Source organism: Carlito syrichta, unplaced genomic scaffold (assembly GCF_000164805.1).
Source record: "Carlito syrichta isolate Samal-C Ts95f unplaced genomic scaffold, Tarsius_syrichta-2.0.1 Scaffold303736, whole genome shotgun sequence".
Taxonomy (NCBI): domain Eukaryota; kingdom Metazoa; phylum Chordata; class Mammalia; order Primates; family Tarsiidae; genus Carlito; species Carlito syrichta.
This window is the reverse complement of record NW_007247832.1, coordinates 183,982-200,986: the sequence shown is the minus strand read 5'-3', so window position 1 is coordinate 200,986 and position 17,005 is coordinate 183,982. Positions and strand designations below refer to the sequence as shown.

The following is a 17,005-nucleotide window of genomic DNA, read 5'->3' as shown; positions in this document are numbered from 1 at the left end:
AATAATTATTATCTAAAATTCTACTATATATATGAAAATTCAATATATATACACATACACACATATACACATACATGTTTGCCTACAGAGATATAGACACAATTTTATATAATGGGATACTACTATGAATATTGTTCTAAAACCTGTTTTTATCACTCAGCAATGTCATGTCAATCAATGTAAATCTGCACATTTTCTGTGGCTACATAATAGTCAACTGAAGAACTGTCATACTTTTGTTAACCAGTTTTTTACTAATAGATATTTATAAATCGTCCACTTTTCACAGACGCCACGACACTGTGATGAATAGCTTTTACCTACATTTTCGTGTAGTGTATTCTTACCTGTCTTGCTATGGTGAATTCCCAGAAGTGTGGATGCTGTCCAGGATTCTTCTGGTGGCTAGGTGGGCAGTTCAGCCCCAACATACACACGTGTATACACATGCACTGCTCATAGCTGATCATTCCTTAGGGGGAGACATCTGACTTCGGTGGGCCATTTGGATCCTCTCTCCTTGGAACGTGAAGCTTGCATGCAGAAGCAGAGACCTTAGGTTGTTGGGACTATAGTATCATCACCTTGTGGAGGTGTGGCAGGGAGAGAGGGTCCTTGGACTTGTTTGCTGAGGTTCCTGCAGTGGTTCCTTTCTCCTACTCTCTACCTACCTATAGTACCTCTCTCCCCTCCCTCCTCTCTTTCCTTTCTTTCTTTCTTTCTTTTTCTTTCTTTCTCTTTCTTTAATCTATCTATCTAAACATCTCTCTCTCTATATCATCTATTATCCATCTATTTATCTGTCAATCTATCATCTATCTGACTATCTGTATCTATCTATCTATCTATCTATCTATCTATCTATCTATCTGCATGTCATCCATCGGACTATCTACCTACCAATCTATCCATCTATCAATCTATCATTCTATTTATATCATCTATCTATCTATCTATCTATCTATCCATCCGTCCATCCATCTATCCACTCCTCCTTCTCTCTTCCCTCCCTCCCCTATCTCTTATTCTATGGGCAACCTCAATAAATTAACCAGAGTAAACTTCTAAACCAAGGTCATACTCTATTTATACTTTTATCCAGGTGTCAAATAGTCTTCCAGAAAGATGATACTTGTGTTCACAGATACTGTCTGCTTGAGAATTTGCTTTTCTTCACGTCCTTGCTAATGCTGGGATTGGTCATTCTTTTACTCTTTGTCAGTCTGAAAGGTGAAAGATCTCCTTTTGTTTTTTATTTCTTCGATTGTTATCAAGGTTGACTTGCTTGTGTTATGTTTTCTTGCCACCTAAAATTTTTTTTAGTTACTTGTTTCTGCCTTAGTTTCATCTTAAACTGTGCTATATGCTATTTTCTTAATGATTTTAAAAGACTCTTTGTAAACTAGAGATATTAACTCCTTTTTTATATGTGCTACAAACATTTTTTTCCCACTTGGTTGTTCATATCTTTTTCTTAACAGAACTTTTTCTATTTCACTTATTGCCACTGTGTTTTCTGATTTCCCTGCAGTTAAAATGGAGTTCTCTATTCCAATATTAGATAGCAGTTATTCACATTTTCTTTTAATCTTTGAATGCTTTCAACTTTAACATTTTATTAATTTGTTAATTTTTATTAATTTATTACTTTGTCTTTAAGCATCTTTAGTGAGATATCATTCAACTTACTCAATTTAAAGTATACAATTTGGTAGTTTTTAGTATATTCACAGAGTTGTCCAACCAATTTTAAAATGTTTTCATCACCCCCAAAAGAAATTCGCCCTTGGACTCCCAAAGTGCTGGGATTACAGGCTGAGCTACCAAGAGAAAAAAAGAAAAGAAATTCTTATTTCTCCCAGCACCACAATCCCTACTCCCACCGGCCTATGGAAATTTTTTTGGTTTTAACTTTAAGTCTCATCTAGTAAAATTTATTTTTGTGTAAGGAATGAGATAGAGACCCAGCTTAATTTATTTTCCAATTGGTTGACCAGTCATTTCACTCCCAACTAATTTGTAATTCTTTTCTTGGATTATATAAATTCCCAAGAGAATTGAGAGAGGTCTACTGATTTGTCTCTTCTTACACTAAAACTGCAGGACCTGGTAGTTCTGATTTCTTATTTCATCCATGTTCCTCAACAAAGCAAGAGAATATGATACTTTCTAAGTAGTTTTTACTTCATTTTACTGAGGCAGGATCTCACTCTGTCGCCCAGGCTGGACTGCACTGGTACTGTCACGACTCACCACAGCCTTAACCTCCTGAACTCAGGCGATCCTTTTGCCTCAAGCCTCCAGAGTAGCTTGGACCATAGGTGCGCACAGCCACACCTGGCTACGTTTGACATATTCTGTAGAGATGTGGTCTCACTATGTTGTCCAGATGGGTCTTGAAATCCCAGGCACAAACAATCCTCCTGCTTCGCCCCCTGAGAGTGCTGGGATTACAGGCATGAGCCACCACTCTAGGCCTATTTTCTTTTTGTTTGTTTCTTTTAAAAAATATATTCGAGATTTCCAAAGTTTCTGTTTTAATATTTAGTACCAGTTTCACTGCATTGTGGTCAGAGAAATATGGATTGAGTTACTTCTGTTATTTTAAATTTTTTTTAAAAAATGTATTTGATTGCTATAACTGTTTCATGCTTGAAATCTTGTGTATTCTTCTCTGTTAAAGGTACAGAATTTGATAATATGCACACACCTCTCTTGACAAATACATATGTAGTATTTTAACTCTACTACCCAAATTTTCAATATCCTTTTATTTGGATAAGAACTGAAATAATTATGTCAATATTCTCCACTGTTAGTGTCTGTCAATTCCTTCTGTTACATTTCTCGTGGTTTTTAACCTTATGTAGTCTCCATGATTACATTAATTGTTGCATAGTGTTTATGGCATTTGTATCTTCATTTACGGGTCATTTTCTTAATATCTAAAAAGTGATGCTCTTTTTCTGCCTGATTTTTTTTTTTTTTTTTTTTTTTTTTTGAGATGGAGTCTCACTCCATCGCCCAGGCTGGAGTGCAGTGGCACGCTCACAGCCACCGCAACCTCGACCTGCTGGGCTCAGGTGATCCTTCCGCCTCAGCCTTCCAAGTAGCTGGAGCTACAGGTACATGCCATCATTTCCAGCTTATTTTTTGATTTATTGTAGAGATGAGGTCTTGCCAAGTTGCCCAGGCTGGTCTCGAACCGGTGGGCTCAGGCAATCCTCTCACCTCGGCCTCCCAAAGTGCTGGGATTATAGGCATGAGCCACCGTGCCCGGCCTCTGCCTAATGTTTTTTGGTTTGAATGTAACTTTGTCCTATATTAATATTGCAAACTCTACCTACTTGATTTTCTTTCTTTTTAACAATTAATTATTTTATTAAAGATGTAGGGTACAATTCAGGATTAGGTATGCAAGTGATCATTGTACAGGTGAAGTTTGGACTTCTTTTGGTCCCCACTTTGCCTGGTTTGAGATCAGGTACCCTGAGTGATGTTGTGTTTCCACCCCCACACTCCGGCAGTATCCTGCTACTGCCAATCCCTTTCTTATAGTATTATGGTAAATGTTCAGGGTCCGCTTATGAGTGAGAACATGTGGTACTCTGTTCTTTGTTTCTGTGATAGATCACTGAGTGTGATAAACTCTAAATCCATCCACATTGCTGTGAAGTCCATATGTTTGTCCTTCTTCATGTCTGTGTAATATTTCATTGTGTATATGTACCACATTTAAAAAATCTAGTCCAGTTTCAATGGGCAGCATGGTTGGTTCCCTGTTTTTGCTATTGTGAACACTGCTGTAATAAACATGTCTGTGTAGGTTTCTTTTCTATAGAATTATGTGAGTTCCTCTGGGTATAGTCCTAGTAGGGGGATTGCTGGGTCACATGAAAGGTCGCTGCCGGTGAGAATGCAAACTAGTACTTGATTTTCTCTTCCTCTGTTTCTAATTTTCCCCACCTGCATTTGGGTAGTCTTTTATTGAGAACTATTCTCAGACATTTTGTAGGAATATTACTTTTAAGTTGGGTTTTATGTTTGTTCAACCTATTTTTTTTTTTGTCACTTATGTTTATTATGTCTAATGAGTATTTGGCCATGGAACTGCCATTTTGTGTTCTCTCTCTTCTTTTTTTATTTTTTTTATTTGTTTTGAATTGGGATCTGACTCTGTTGCCCAGGATAGAGGGACTGTGGCCTCGACCTTCTGGGCTCAGGCAATCCTTTCTGCCTCAGTATCCCAAGTAGTTAGAACTACAGGTACATACCACCACACCAGACTAATTTTTTCATTTTTGTAGAGACGAAGTCTTGCTATGTTGCCTAGGCTGGTCTTGAACTCCTGGGCTCAGGCAATCCTCTTGCTTCGGCCTCCCAAAGTGCTGGGATTATAGGCTTGAGTCACTGCGCCCAGCCTCCCTTCTTTCTTTTAAAATAACTCTCATGATGTTTTCTTTGTTTTCTGTAGTACAATGAGCAGAATTATCTAAGAGTGACCCAGGGAGCTCACTCTGAGTTGTTTAGCCAGGGCCCTGGCTTGTTTAAGACTCCCCTGCTCTCCCCACTGACTCAAGCTGGAGGGGCCATACCCAAAGCCCACTCTCCCAGGTGCCTGGTGCCGGGCTACTGGCTTTTCCACACAACCAGTTGAGACAGATGAAACCTGGGCCCTGACTCCTGGGGCCCAGCCTTCTGCCAACTCCCTGTTGACAAGGTTGCTCTTGCCCTTTTCCTGCCAGAATGGGAGCAACCGTGGGTGAGAGCCCTTCAGACCCACCACTTGCCAGGCTCTGGCTGGCCTCTTGGGACCAGGCACGGGGACACAGACCTTCTCTTGATGACACTCGCAATTTCCCCCCAATGAAGTTTGTTTATTCTCTCCACCTCTACCTAACCCACCTGATGACCTAGAATTTGTCCTGAACCCTGTTCTGTACGTATGACCACCCCACCTTCCACCCCATTTCTCTGGGATAACTGGGAATGCATGAAGTTTTGATTTTAGCTTTTCTGATATTTATACCAGAAACTTGCTAAACAATGCAGATTAATTAGAAAAAAAGAAATACGCCTATGTGGATTTTCTTTGTACCATGGCCTAGGTGTTTGGATGCAGATAGGTATAAGGCATCTTTTAATGATCAATCACCCATGAGGGTGAAGACTGATGTCTCTTGGTATTCCTTGAGCTATAGGATAGAGAGGTTCATCAGGAGTTTTGTCATAAGCATGATAAGCCCATAGAAATGCGGAATGACAAATATTACTTATCACTTTAGCATACAAGATCTGATAATTAAGTTCACGAACTTACCCTAGAAAAAGTACTCCATCCCTCATTGCTGAATATCACTACAACCACCTTTGACGTCCTCTGCTTGGGAAGCTATGCACTGACGCCAGTGCCTAGTCCACCTGTCAAAGCAATTTTGGAATGCTTTTTCTGGAATGGCCATCAGAGCCATCATCATATTACCCTTGATGTCCCGAATGTCATCAAATGTCTTCCTTTCAATATTTCCTTTCTCTTCAAGTAAAGAAAAAAGTCACTAGGAGCCAGATCATGTGAGTAGGGAGGGTGTTCGAATACAGTTATTTGTACAGGCTGCCCACGTAGCATATGGTGGCAAGTTCGTGAACTTAATTGTCACACCTCATCAAATGATGATGATGACTCTGATGACCATTCTAGAAAAAGAGTTCCATCATTGCTTTGGTGGGTGGACTAGGTGCTGGCGTCGGTGCATAGCTTCCCAAGGGGGAGATTTCAAAGGTGACCGTATTCAGCAATGAGGGATGGGGCACTTTTTCTAGGGTGGTTTGAGAACCTCATTGTTGGACCTCGTATGAGTATGTCTAACTTGTTTACCATCTTTACTGATTATCGCTGGTCTCACTTTATCATAATGCAGTCCCCAGAAAGGCAAAGATCTTTGTGTTTTCTCTAATGTATCTCAAGCACCTAGAATAGTGCCAGGCATGCAGTAGCTACTCAATAAATATTTGCTGATGAATAGATGAACTACTGATCTCAATGATCGATGAAATCAAAGATGGCTCACTTACTGGGTGTGGTGGCTCATGTCTGTAATCCTAGCACTTAGGGAGGCTGAGGCAAGAGGATTGCCTGAGCCCAGGGGTTTGAGACCAGCCTGGGCAACTCGTCTCTACAATAAATAAAAAAATTAGTCAGGCATGGTAGTGCGTGCCTGTAGTTCCAGCTACTTGGAAGGCTGAGGAGGAAGGATTGCCCAAGTCCGGTAGGTCGTGCCACTATACTCCAGCCTGAGCAACAGAGGGAGACTCTGACTCAAAAAAAAAAAGAGAAAGAGATGGCATTCCTCTTCTTCCCTTTCGATGTGTTCAGACATCATGGCCTCTCTAGCTTTTGATTCTTGGTTTTCCATGCCTGCTGTACTCATAGCACTTAGCTCCTGAAATGGGCAAAATGATTCTTCCTTCAGAGATTATTTTCAGGCAACAGTGAGTGCTTTTAAAAAAGACAAAATATCTCCAGAAAAGGATCTGTGTTTTATAACCAGGTTTTATTTTTTTGGCACCCCCCCCCCCGGATTTATAACTAACTTTTTATGTTTTCCATGAGTGGTTTGAGATCAGACCATCTCGTAACGATGATGTTTTGTCTCTGCTGCAGCACAACCAAGTACAGCCTGTGGTCATTTCTCCCTCATTATCTATACCTGCAGTTCAGCAAAGGTGCCAACACTTTCTGCTCATCACCATCCTGCAGGTAATATTCTAGATCACATTATTCAACCGGAACCCCTAAACTGTCTAAAATATACTTGCAAAAAGCTCATTTTGCTGAAATAAGAGTTTGATGTAAATATACTCAAACGCTGTAAGAATAGAACTCTTCACTGAAATTCCATCTTGGGTCTGAAAAACACGGGGATGCACATAGATAACTTGGCTGTCAGCTCATCCTGACTAAGATCTTGAATGAGTTATTATTGAAGCAACTTTGGTCATTTATGTCACCTGCAGAGGAGGCTAATTTTATTATATTTTGAAAGGAATACTTAAAAAATTTTTTTTAATTTTACACATGTGGGGTACAATTCAGGATTAGGTATATAAATGGTCATCGCACCGATGAAGTTTGGACCTCCCATTGGTCCTCACTTCACCTGGTTTGGTATCAGGTACGCTTATTGATGTTATGTGCTCCCCCTCCCCTGGCAGTGTCCTGCTACTGCCAATCTTGAAAGGAATAATTTAAAGGAAACTCAAATATTAGTTTAAAACAGCATCTTTTTAGAACAGTTTAATGCAAGGCTTTCCATCATCTTGGTTTATATGTTTTTATTCAACCTTATTTCTGGCCTGAACCCCACAGTCCAACCAGGAATGTCTCCTCACAATTCCCCAATTTTCTTTCTGTCTCCAATCCTTGGTGCATACTAACACCTAACCCTGGAAGGCACTCATCTGGCTGAATCTGACCCATTCTCTTAAAAACCCAGCTCAAAGTCACACTCCCCAAACTTTACCAAGTGCCACTTAAACACCAAGTGTTCACACGGATTTTCCTTTCTCTAAACATCTATAACAATGCTCTGTGCTATATATTATAACTGGTACTAGCTGGGTGGAGTGGCTCATCCCAGCACTTTGGGAGGTAGAGGCAAGAGGATTGCCTGAGCCCAGGGGTTCGAGACCTGCCTGGGCAACTTGGCAAGATCTCATCTCTCCAACAAATCAAAAAATTAGCTGGGCATGGTGGTGTACTCCTGTGCTTCCAGCTACTTGGAAGGCTGAGGAGGGAGTATCACCTGAGCCCAGCAGGTCAAGGCTGTGGTAGCCGTGATCATGCCGCTGCGCTCCAGCCTGGGCAACAGAGTGAGACTCTGACTCATGTACATTTGACTGGTGCTATTTCTCCCGGTAAGCTGTAGAACCAGACATTATACTGAGTAAAATAAGCCAGAACCAAAGCACAAATACTATATGATTCCACTCATATGAGGTACTCAGAACAGTCAATTCCTAGAGACAGAAAGTAGAATGGTGGTTTCTAGAAAATAGGGCAATAAAGGAACAGGGAGTTATTGTTTTTTGTTTTTGATTTTTTTTTTTTATTGAGTTGGAATCTCACTCTGGAGTGCAGCCTCACGGCCACTGCAGCCTCAACCTGCTGGGCTCAGGCGATCCTCCCATCTCAGTTTTCCAAGTAACTGGAACCACAGGCATGCGCCACCTTGCCTGGCTAATTTTTTTATTGTTGTAGATGCGAGGTCTCTTCAAGTTGCCCAGGCTGGTCATTAACCCTTGGACTCAGGCAATCTTCTTGCCTCCGCCTGCCAAAGTGCTGGAATGACAGGCATGAGCCACCACGCTTGGTGGGAGTTATTGTTTAATGAGTATAGAGTTTCAGTTTGGGAAGATAAGAAAGTTCAGGAGGTAGATGATGGTGATGGGTGCTCTACAAAATTATAATATTTAACTAAAGTGTACATAAAGTGCTAAACTGTACATCTAAAATAGTTAAAATGGTGAATTTTTTGTTATACATACATACATATGTATGTATGTGTGTGTATTATATCATAAAATGGTGTCTTAGAACTGCTGAGCTTTGGAATAAGAATTCAATCAATTGACCTTGACAGAAGAATTGGATTCAGTAAACATTTATACAGCACACACAGCGTATATAAAAATCTGTTCATGGAATTTAAAAATTTAAGGAGGAATAATTAGACGTGATGTCTGCCCTTAGAGAGCTCAGAGTCTGATATACAAGGGGGACCCCCAAAAAACTGGAATTATCTTTTGGAAGAGGGCCCCTTGTAGTCCAGGCTTTCCCCTAGGTAAGTGTTCTAGGAACCTGTCGGCATCCATGGACCAGCTGACATTGTTGTGAGAATCTGCATTCAGCTTCAGTGACCTTTTTTTGGAGATTCTTTCAACACGTTTGCCCATTTCATGACAGGTGACTTACAAGTGCACCTGCCCACACCACACTGAGTGTTCAGCAGTTTTTGACCAAAAATGGCGTGACCTCTGTGACCCATCCCCCCAATTCTCCAATCTCACCCAGAGTGGCCTTCCCCCACCCCCATTAAAAAAATCCTCAAAGGGGGAAAAAAACAGTAGAAATACTAAAAAACACCAAAATGGACAAGTTCAAAAACTATTTTGATTAGCCGGGTGTGGTAGTGCACGCCTGTAATTCCAGCTACTTGGAAGGCTGAGGCGGAAGGATCTCCAGAGCCCAGCAGGTCGAGGCTGCAGTGTCGGGAGCGGCCACTGCACTCCAGTCTGGGTGACAGAGTGAGACTCCAACTCAAAAAACAACAACAACAAAAAAACTATTTTGAGTGGCGGAAAAAGCATCTGGATAGGTGTATTGCATCCAGCGGGGAATCCTTTCAAGGTGACTGAAGTTTAAATATGTAAGAATAAAACAGATTTTTTTATTTAAAAAATAAAGGAGGTCCTTCTCATACAAGCATTTTAAGACATAAAGTATTTATAATTTTATATATTTATAAGTGTATGAATCTAAATATGAAGACATAAAGTATTTATAAATTGTTGGAGGAAAATGCCCTGCTTCTGGTTTGGGACTGAGTGGTTCAGGGAAAGCTACTGAAAAGAGGTGGCATTTGAGCCAAACGTTAGCGAATAAAGGACTTAACACAAGTCTAAGGCCAAGGACCGCCTCGGGACACAGTGGCAGTGTGAGCAAACACTTGGAAAGGGAAACGTTGGTTGTCTTTCTAGAATCTGGAGCCAGGAGATGGGAAAAGGTAGAATTTTCATGATGAACACTTTCATATATTTTGAATTGTGAAGCATGTCAACGTGTTACCTACAGTCAAAATGAATAAAATGCAAATTTGAATACTAAATTTTTCTCTAGTATATGAAATATTCCAGAAGTGTTGAAAAAAAATTTTTTTTGCAGGGGTGCACGGGGTAGAGTAGGAAGAAAGTCAAGGTGTTAGGTGAGTGTCCCTACAGAAACCTGGACTTCCTCCTAGCAAGGGTGACAAGGCGGTGGCTATTGTGAGGGCATGCTGACCTGAACTGCTTGGGTTAGCCTTAAGGGAGGAAGGGACAGGGAGAGGTCTGAGACCAGCTTGGAGTTGTACTGAGGAGACATGAAGAAGAGCAGAGACGCAGGAGTGACAGGAACTATCAGATTTTGTTTTGTTTTGTTTTTTTGAGTCAGGGTCTCACTCTGTCACTCAGGCTAGGCTAGAGTGCAGTAACACGACCACAGCTCACCATGGCCTCAATCTCCTGGGCTCAGGCTCTCCTTTTACCTTAGCTTTCCAAGTAGCTGGGACTACAGGCATGCACTATCATGCCTGGCTCATTTTTCAGTTTTTTCTCTTTTTTGTAGAGACAGTATCTCACTGTGTTGCCCAGGCTGGTCTGGAACTCCTGGGCTCAAGATCCTCCTCCCTTGGCCTCTCAAAATGCTGGGATTACAGACATGAGCCACTGCCTGGCCTTAAGAGGTTTAAAACAGATATTCTTTTGCTACATTGTGCCAAAAAAAGAAGAAGAAGAAGAAAGAAAGAAAGGAAAGGAAAGGAAATGAAAAAACAAGGCTGTGTAGAGAGTACACACCCACCCAAATCTGTCAAGGGAGGCCTAAGATCTTCTCTGGCTCCAGAAAGCTAACTGCTCAGACCCAGAACCGCACCCCGCCCCTGCATCCATCAGAACACTGTTGCTGCCTCAGTTTCCCTCGCTTTATTTCCTATATTTTAAACATTGGGCATAGCCCTAGAGACCTATCCACAGTGAATTTGTATCTAAGGAAATGTTCTTCTCCTGGGCCTCCAATAACTTCTCCTCTGCCTCCAAAAGAAATAAACTTCAGGTAACCATTGGGACTTAACTGTTTTGAAAAGATGCTATTTTAAATTAACATTTAAATTTCGAACTATTCCTTTCAAAACCTAATAAAAGCATCCTATGAGGAAGATGATGAGTGACTGAATGTCGTTAAGCGGATACACTGGGGACTTTTGTATAATGTGATACTTAGCATCACACTCAAGGGATGATTTTGAGCCATCAAGAGTTTCCTTTCATTCTCCTTATTTAATGTGTCTATTGCCTTCATGTCCTGGGCCATGCCAACTAGTGGTGTGATCTTGAGTGTCAGCAAAACAGAACGAAATCACTCTATGAGAAAGATACCTGCACGTGCATGCTTATTGTGCCATTATTCACAATAGCAAAAACATGGAACCACTCGTGCTGCCCATCGAAAGAGAACTGGATTAAAAAAAATGTGGTTCATATATCTATATGATGGAATATTACACAGTCATAAAGAAGGACAAAATTAGGAACTTTGCAGCAACTTGGATGGACTTAGAGTCTATGACACTGAGTGATCTATCACAGGAACAAAGAACTGAGTATTACATGTTCTCACTGGGAAACTGCCAGGGGAGGGATTGGTAGTAGTGGGAAACTGCCGGAGAGGAGTTGGCATACCCCATCAACAAGGGTACCTGCACGATGGACATTTGTATACCTAACTCTTCTACCCCATATCTTCAAAATAAATTTTTTTTTTCAAAAAGAATCAGAGCAAGGATGTACCATGACATTAATAGCATACCTCTGATTGTCTTGCAGCAAATTCCAGATGTGTCTCCAACAGGAAAATTCACAACTCTCTTGCCTTTGATGATTATTCTCATCTTTTCAGCCATCAAAGAGATTGTAGAAGATTATGTAAGTTTACTGTTAAACAATGAAATGCCCTCCAAAGCACTGCCCTGAACATAAAGTTGGTGTTTGTGACTCTTTTCTTCTCCCAGCAGTTGGTTGCTACAACTTTCAAAAGTCTGTAGTTGGTGTGAAGAGTGAATTACAGTTTTGAGGTTTCACATTTTAAAATTATGTACTCTGACTTCTACGGCTGAGATACTCACGGGACTACACAGCTGCCATTAAGGACTGCGAGAGTATCTTTGGGGACCTAATCTGTCCATAGGTGAAAGTCGTCTTCTTCTTCTTCTACCCTCCTCCACCCCATCCACCCTTTCTTCTTCTTCTTGTTGGAGTCTCACTCTGTTGCCCAGGCTGGAGTGCACTGTAGCCTCAACCTCCCGGGCTCAAGTGATCCTCCAACTTCAGCCTCCCAAGTAGCTGGGACTACAGGTGCAGGCCACCACTGCTTCTTCTCCTTCCCCTCCTCTTTCTTCTCTTCCTCTTCCTCCTCCTCCCTCTCCTCCTCTTCCTCCCTCCTTCCTTCTCCCTTGCCTCCTCCCCCTCCTCCTTCTTGTCAGAGTCTCACTCTGTTGCCCGGGCTGGAGCGCAGTAACATGATCACAGCTCACTGCAGCCTCGACCTCCTGGGCTCAAGTAATCCTCCAGCCTCAGCCTCCCAAGTAACTGGGACTATAGGCACGTGCCACTACATTCAGTTAGTTTTTTGGTTTTCATAGAGACGAGGTCTCCCTATGTTACCCAGGCTGGTCTTGAACTCCTGGCTTCAAGCAATCCTCCTGCCGTGGCCTCCCTGAGTGCTAGGATTACAGGTGTGAACCACCACACCTGGCCACATACGTGAATATTGTAAAGGCTAGAAGAGATGTGCCTGCAAATTGTGCTGCCTCTTCCTTGTCCTCCAGCCTTGTCACTGGCACAAGGAGATATTTCTTACTGTTTCCCGCTTGCCCTGACCCCACCTGCTCGGGTTCGAGTCCCTCTGTTTGAGGCTCCTTCCTCCATACCCACAATCCTGATGCTCCTCTTAGCAGTTGTCTTTTACGTGCTTCAGCCTGGTCCCTACCATCCTGTAGGGACACTTTGCCAGCAAAGTCTACACAGTTCTTGTCCCTTAGGCTGGCTAAGGGTCTTCAAGAACTTGTCAAACTTAACCAGAAACCTTGGGTTAAGTTGGGACAAAAATCCAGAATTGCTTATTATATGTTTAACCAAATGCAGTCTTTTTTTTTGCCTTAGGGTCTCACTGTTGCCTAGAATGGAGTGCAGTGGCATGATCACAGCTACTATAGCCTCGAACTCCTGGGCTGAAGCAATCCTCCCTCCTCAGCCTCCTGAGTAGCTGGAACTACAGGCATGCCCCACCATGCCCAGCTAACTTTTTAAATTTTTTTTTTTGTGGCGACAAGGTCTCACTGTGTTGCCAAGGCTGGTCTTGAACTCTTGGGCTCAAGAGATCCTTCTGCCTCAGTCTCTCAGAGGGCTGGGATTACAGGTGTGAGCTTCCACGCCTGGCCCAGATGTGATTATAAATAACATATAACATGCAAATATGTCAGATAGTAGTTACCATGTTCCAGGTACACTGTACTCCATCTATCTATCTATCTATCTATCTATCTATCTATCTATCTCTATTTATCACCTATCAATCAATCAATCATGTATCATCTATCTGTCAATCATCTATCTCCTGTCAATCATGTCTGTCTATACCTATCAATCATATATATATATTTATCTATCAATCATGTCTCATCTGGCTATCTATCATCTATCTGTCAATCATCTATCTATCTATCATCTAGCTACTTATCATCTATCAATCATCTAGCTATCATTTATCCATCATCTATCATCTACAATCGATCATCTGTCTGTCTGTCTGTCCATCTGTGCATTTATACTCATTTAAATTGGAGCACAAACAGGTCAGTGACCAGTGAGGCAGAGCTGGGATGCCACACCAGCGTGCTGGTGCCAGAGTCCCTGCTGCTACTTCACCACTGTGGCCGGCCCCTCCCTTCGGTCACATCTCCATTGAGGGAATCACATGAGGGCACAATGAAACTGAAATCAATGAAAGTCAGAGAGGACTTTACCCCTCGGTGGGCTGCCTCTATGCTTTCTTAAACCAATTATATCTTATCTTATAAATTATGTTATATTTATTTTGAGCTTTTGATGTAATACATTTTCCGCCCCATAGCAGAAACGACACATAGCAGATAAAAAAGTTAATACAAAGAATACAGTAGGTAAGCGTGATGGTTAATTTTGTGTGTCAACTTGAGTGAGTCAAACGTTAATCTGAGAGTTTCTGTGAGAGTGTTTTTTGAATGAGATTAACATTTAAATGGGCAGACTGAGCTGGGCATGGTGGTGTGCACCTGTAGTCTCAGCTACTCGGGAGGCTGAGTAGGAGGATCACCTGAGCCCAGGAGGCTGGGGCTGCTGTGAGCTGTGATTGTGCTACTGCACTCCAGCCTGGGTGACAGAGCAAGACCCCAACTCAGACAAAGAACATGGCTGAAACATGGACCAAAAGGCGGTTCACAGTGGTTAAGCTAGAAATTCCAAACTGCCATGGCTTAATGTAGAAGACAGGACCGACAGGCTTAGGATGATTGAAATGTTAGCATGGATTTGTCATTTAAGACCTACTCACCCGCCCTGGAGTGGTCCACAAAATACCTTTCACCACAGTGGTGAGAAATCTGTGTGGTTGCTTTTTTCTAAGGGCAGACCTTAGAGTTGGAACTACGGACACCAAATTGGGAAACCTAAATGCAGTGAGAATAATTGGATCCCAGGGTGACCTGGGCCAAGTGGCATTGCCCAGTCACCAAGCGCAAGGTGACTGTGGTTACCATGATGGACAGCAGAGTCAACACAGCAATCAAAATAGTCTGACTTCCAGAAACCTATAGCATGGCTAGTTGCTGGGTTCCCTTGAGGAAAGACCTGGTACGTTGCCAAAAAGTTATTCTGTTACTATTTCTCCCAGCCTCCCCCCAAAGGGACCTGTGGCCCTTTACCAAGGTAACTGTGCATTGGGGGACTGTTGGACGCTGGTCCTGAACGGACACGGATTTCGGCAGACCCCACATGTCACTGTGGTCCTCCAGAAGGAGCAGGGGTTTATGGGTCGGGCGATCAATGGAGGTTTTGCCTAAGTCTGTCTCACAGTTGATCCAGTGGGTCCCCAAACCTATCCTGAGTTTCTTCCCTGGTTCCAGAATGCTCGATTGGAATATACATACTCAAACGGCTGACAGAATCCCCATCTTGTTAATACACTCCTCACTGTCGAGTGAGGCCTACTCTGGTAGGAGAGACCAGTGGAAGTCACCAGAACTTCCCCTACCTGGAGCAATAGTAAGCCAGAAGCAAAGCACATTCCTGGGGGGACTTGAAAGATTCAGGGGTGGCGGGTCCTACCACCTCCGCGTGGCCTGAGCAGAAGACAGGTAGACCTTGGAGAATGGCTGGGAGGTATCACAGCTCAACGAGGTGGGGCCTCCAATGGCATCCGCTGTACCAGATGCGGCTTGATGGCTTGAGCGAGTGAACACATCCCTCGGTACCTGGTATCAACTGTTGGCCCAGCAAATGCCTTCTTCTCTCATTCTTATTACCAAAGACCACTGGAAGAAGCTCGCTTTCCACTGGCTTTACAGGCAAGACGCTGTTCTGTCTCCGGACGATGTCACCTCTCAAGTCCAAGGTTGTAGTCTCTTTTCTTTTCTTTATTTTATTGTAAAGATATGGGATACAAGTTAGGATTAGGTATATATGTAGTCTACGTGCAGGTGAAGTTTGGACCTCCCACTGGTCCTCACATCCCCTGATTTGGGATCAGGAATCCTTGGTGATGTCACATGCACCCCCCCTCCCCCGGCAGTGTCCTGCTACTGTCTATCTCTCTCTTATGGTATTGTGATAAATGTTCAGGGTCTGCTTATGAGTGAGAACATGTGGTACTCAGTTCTGTGTTTCTGTGAAAGATCAGAGTACAATGGAGTCTAAATCCATGTTGCTGCGAAGTCCATAATTTTGTCCTTTTTTATGGCTGCGTAATATTCCACTGTGTATACGTACCATAATTTATTTATAGAGCCCTGGGTCATAATCTAGTTCACAGGAATCTCAATCACCGTTCACTTCCACAGGACGTCACCCTGATGACATTAGGCTGGACAGGCCTCGGGAGTGAGAAGTAGCAACCACTCTTATCAGCAAGACATTTGTGTGTCTGAGGGTGGGAAATAAACCCAACAAAAATTCAAGACCTTCTACCTCGGTGAAATTCCAAGGGGTCGAGTGGTATGACATATGTCATGATACACCTTCCAGGGTGAAGGACAGGCCATTGTATTGGGTGCCTTCCACAACCGAGAAGGGGGCCCAATGCGTAGTGGGCCTCTTTGGACTTTGGCGGCAACATAGTCTTCATCTGCGAGTGCTACTCTGGCCCATTTACTGAGTGACCCCAAAAGTTGCTAGTTTTGAGGGGAGCCCAGAACAGAAGGCCAAGCTGCTGTGCCACTTGGGCCATGTGACCCAGAAGACCCAATGGTGCCTGAAGTGTTAGTGGCGGAGAGGCATGCTGTTTGGAGCCTTTGGCTGGCCCCTGCAGGCGAACTCTAGTGCAGGCACCTAGGGTTTTAGAGCGAAGCCCTACTATGTACTGTGGACAGCTACTTTCCCTTTGAGAAACTGCTATTGGCCCATGATTGGTCTTAGCAGAGAATGTCCACTCAACCGTGGGCTACCAAGTTACCATGCAACTTGAACTGGCTGTTGTGACTGTGACAGGGGTGTTACCAGGCCCATCAAGCAGGGAAGCTGGGTGTGTACGGTGGCGCTTCATGCCAAAAGGAAGTGGTATATACAAGATTGGGCCTGTGCAGGCCGTGATGCCCAGTGATGTCACAGGAAGAAGTGACCCAATGCCCATGGCTCCCACTCCTGCCACACTGGCTTCTCTCCCCTGCACCCATGGCCCCTTGGGAGTTCCCCATAGCCAGCTGGAAGAAGACGAGACGCCTCGGGCCTTGACTACAGATGGTTCTGTACAATGTGCTTACACTACTTGGATGTGGAAAACTAGAGCCCTAGGCCCCTCTCTGGGACATCCCTGAAAGACAGTGGGGAGGAGACGTCCTCCCAGGGGCCGAACTTTGAGCAGTGCACCTTATTCTTCATGTTGCTTGGAAGGAGACATGACTAGATGTTCGATTCCATGTTGATTCGTGAGCTGTGTGACCAA

The 17,005-nt window shown here is 43.2% G+C and overlaps 1 protein-coding gene across 1 annotated transcript in view; it reads left to right on the top strand.

Annotated features, from left to right (window-relative positions):
* Positions 1-11,595: 11,595 nt before the first annotated feature.
* The window catches only part of LOC103261537 (phospholipid-transporting ATPase IB-like), a 115,987-nt gene continuing 110,577 nt past the window's right edge, over positions 11,596-17,005 (top strand). Inside the window, 2 exon segments of the mRNA XM_021712926.1 lie at positions 11,596-11,736; positions 13,946-13,991. Of these exon segments, the coding sequence (XP_021568601.1) occupies positions 11,596-11,736; positions 13,946-13,991 (187 nt within the window).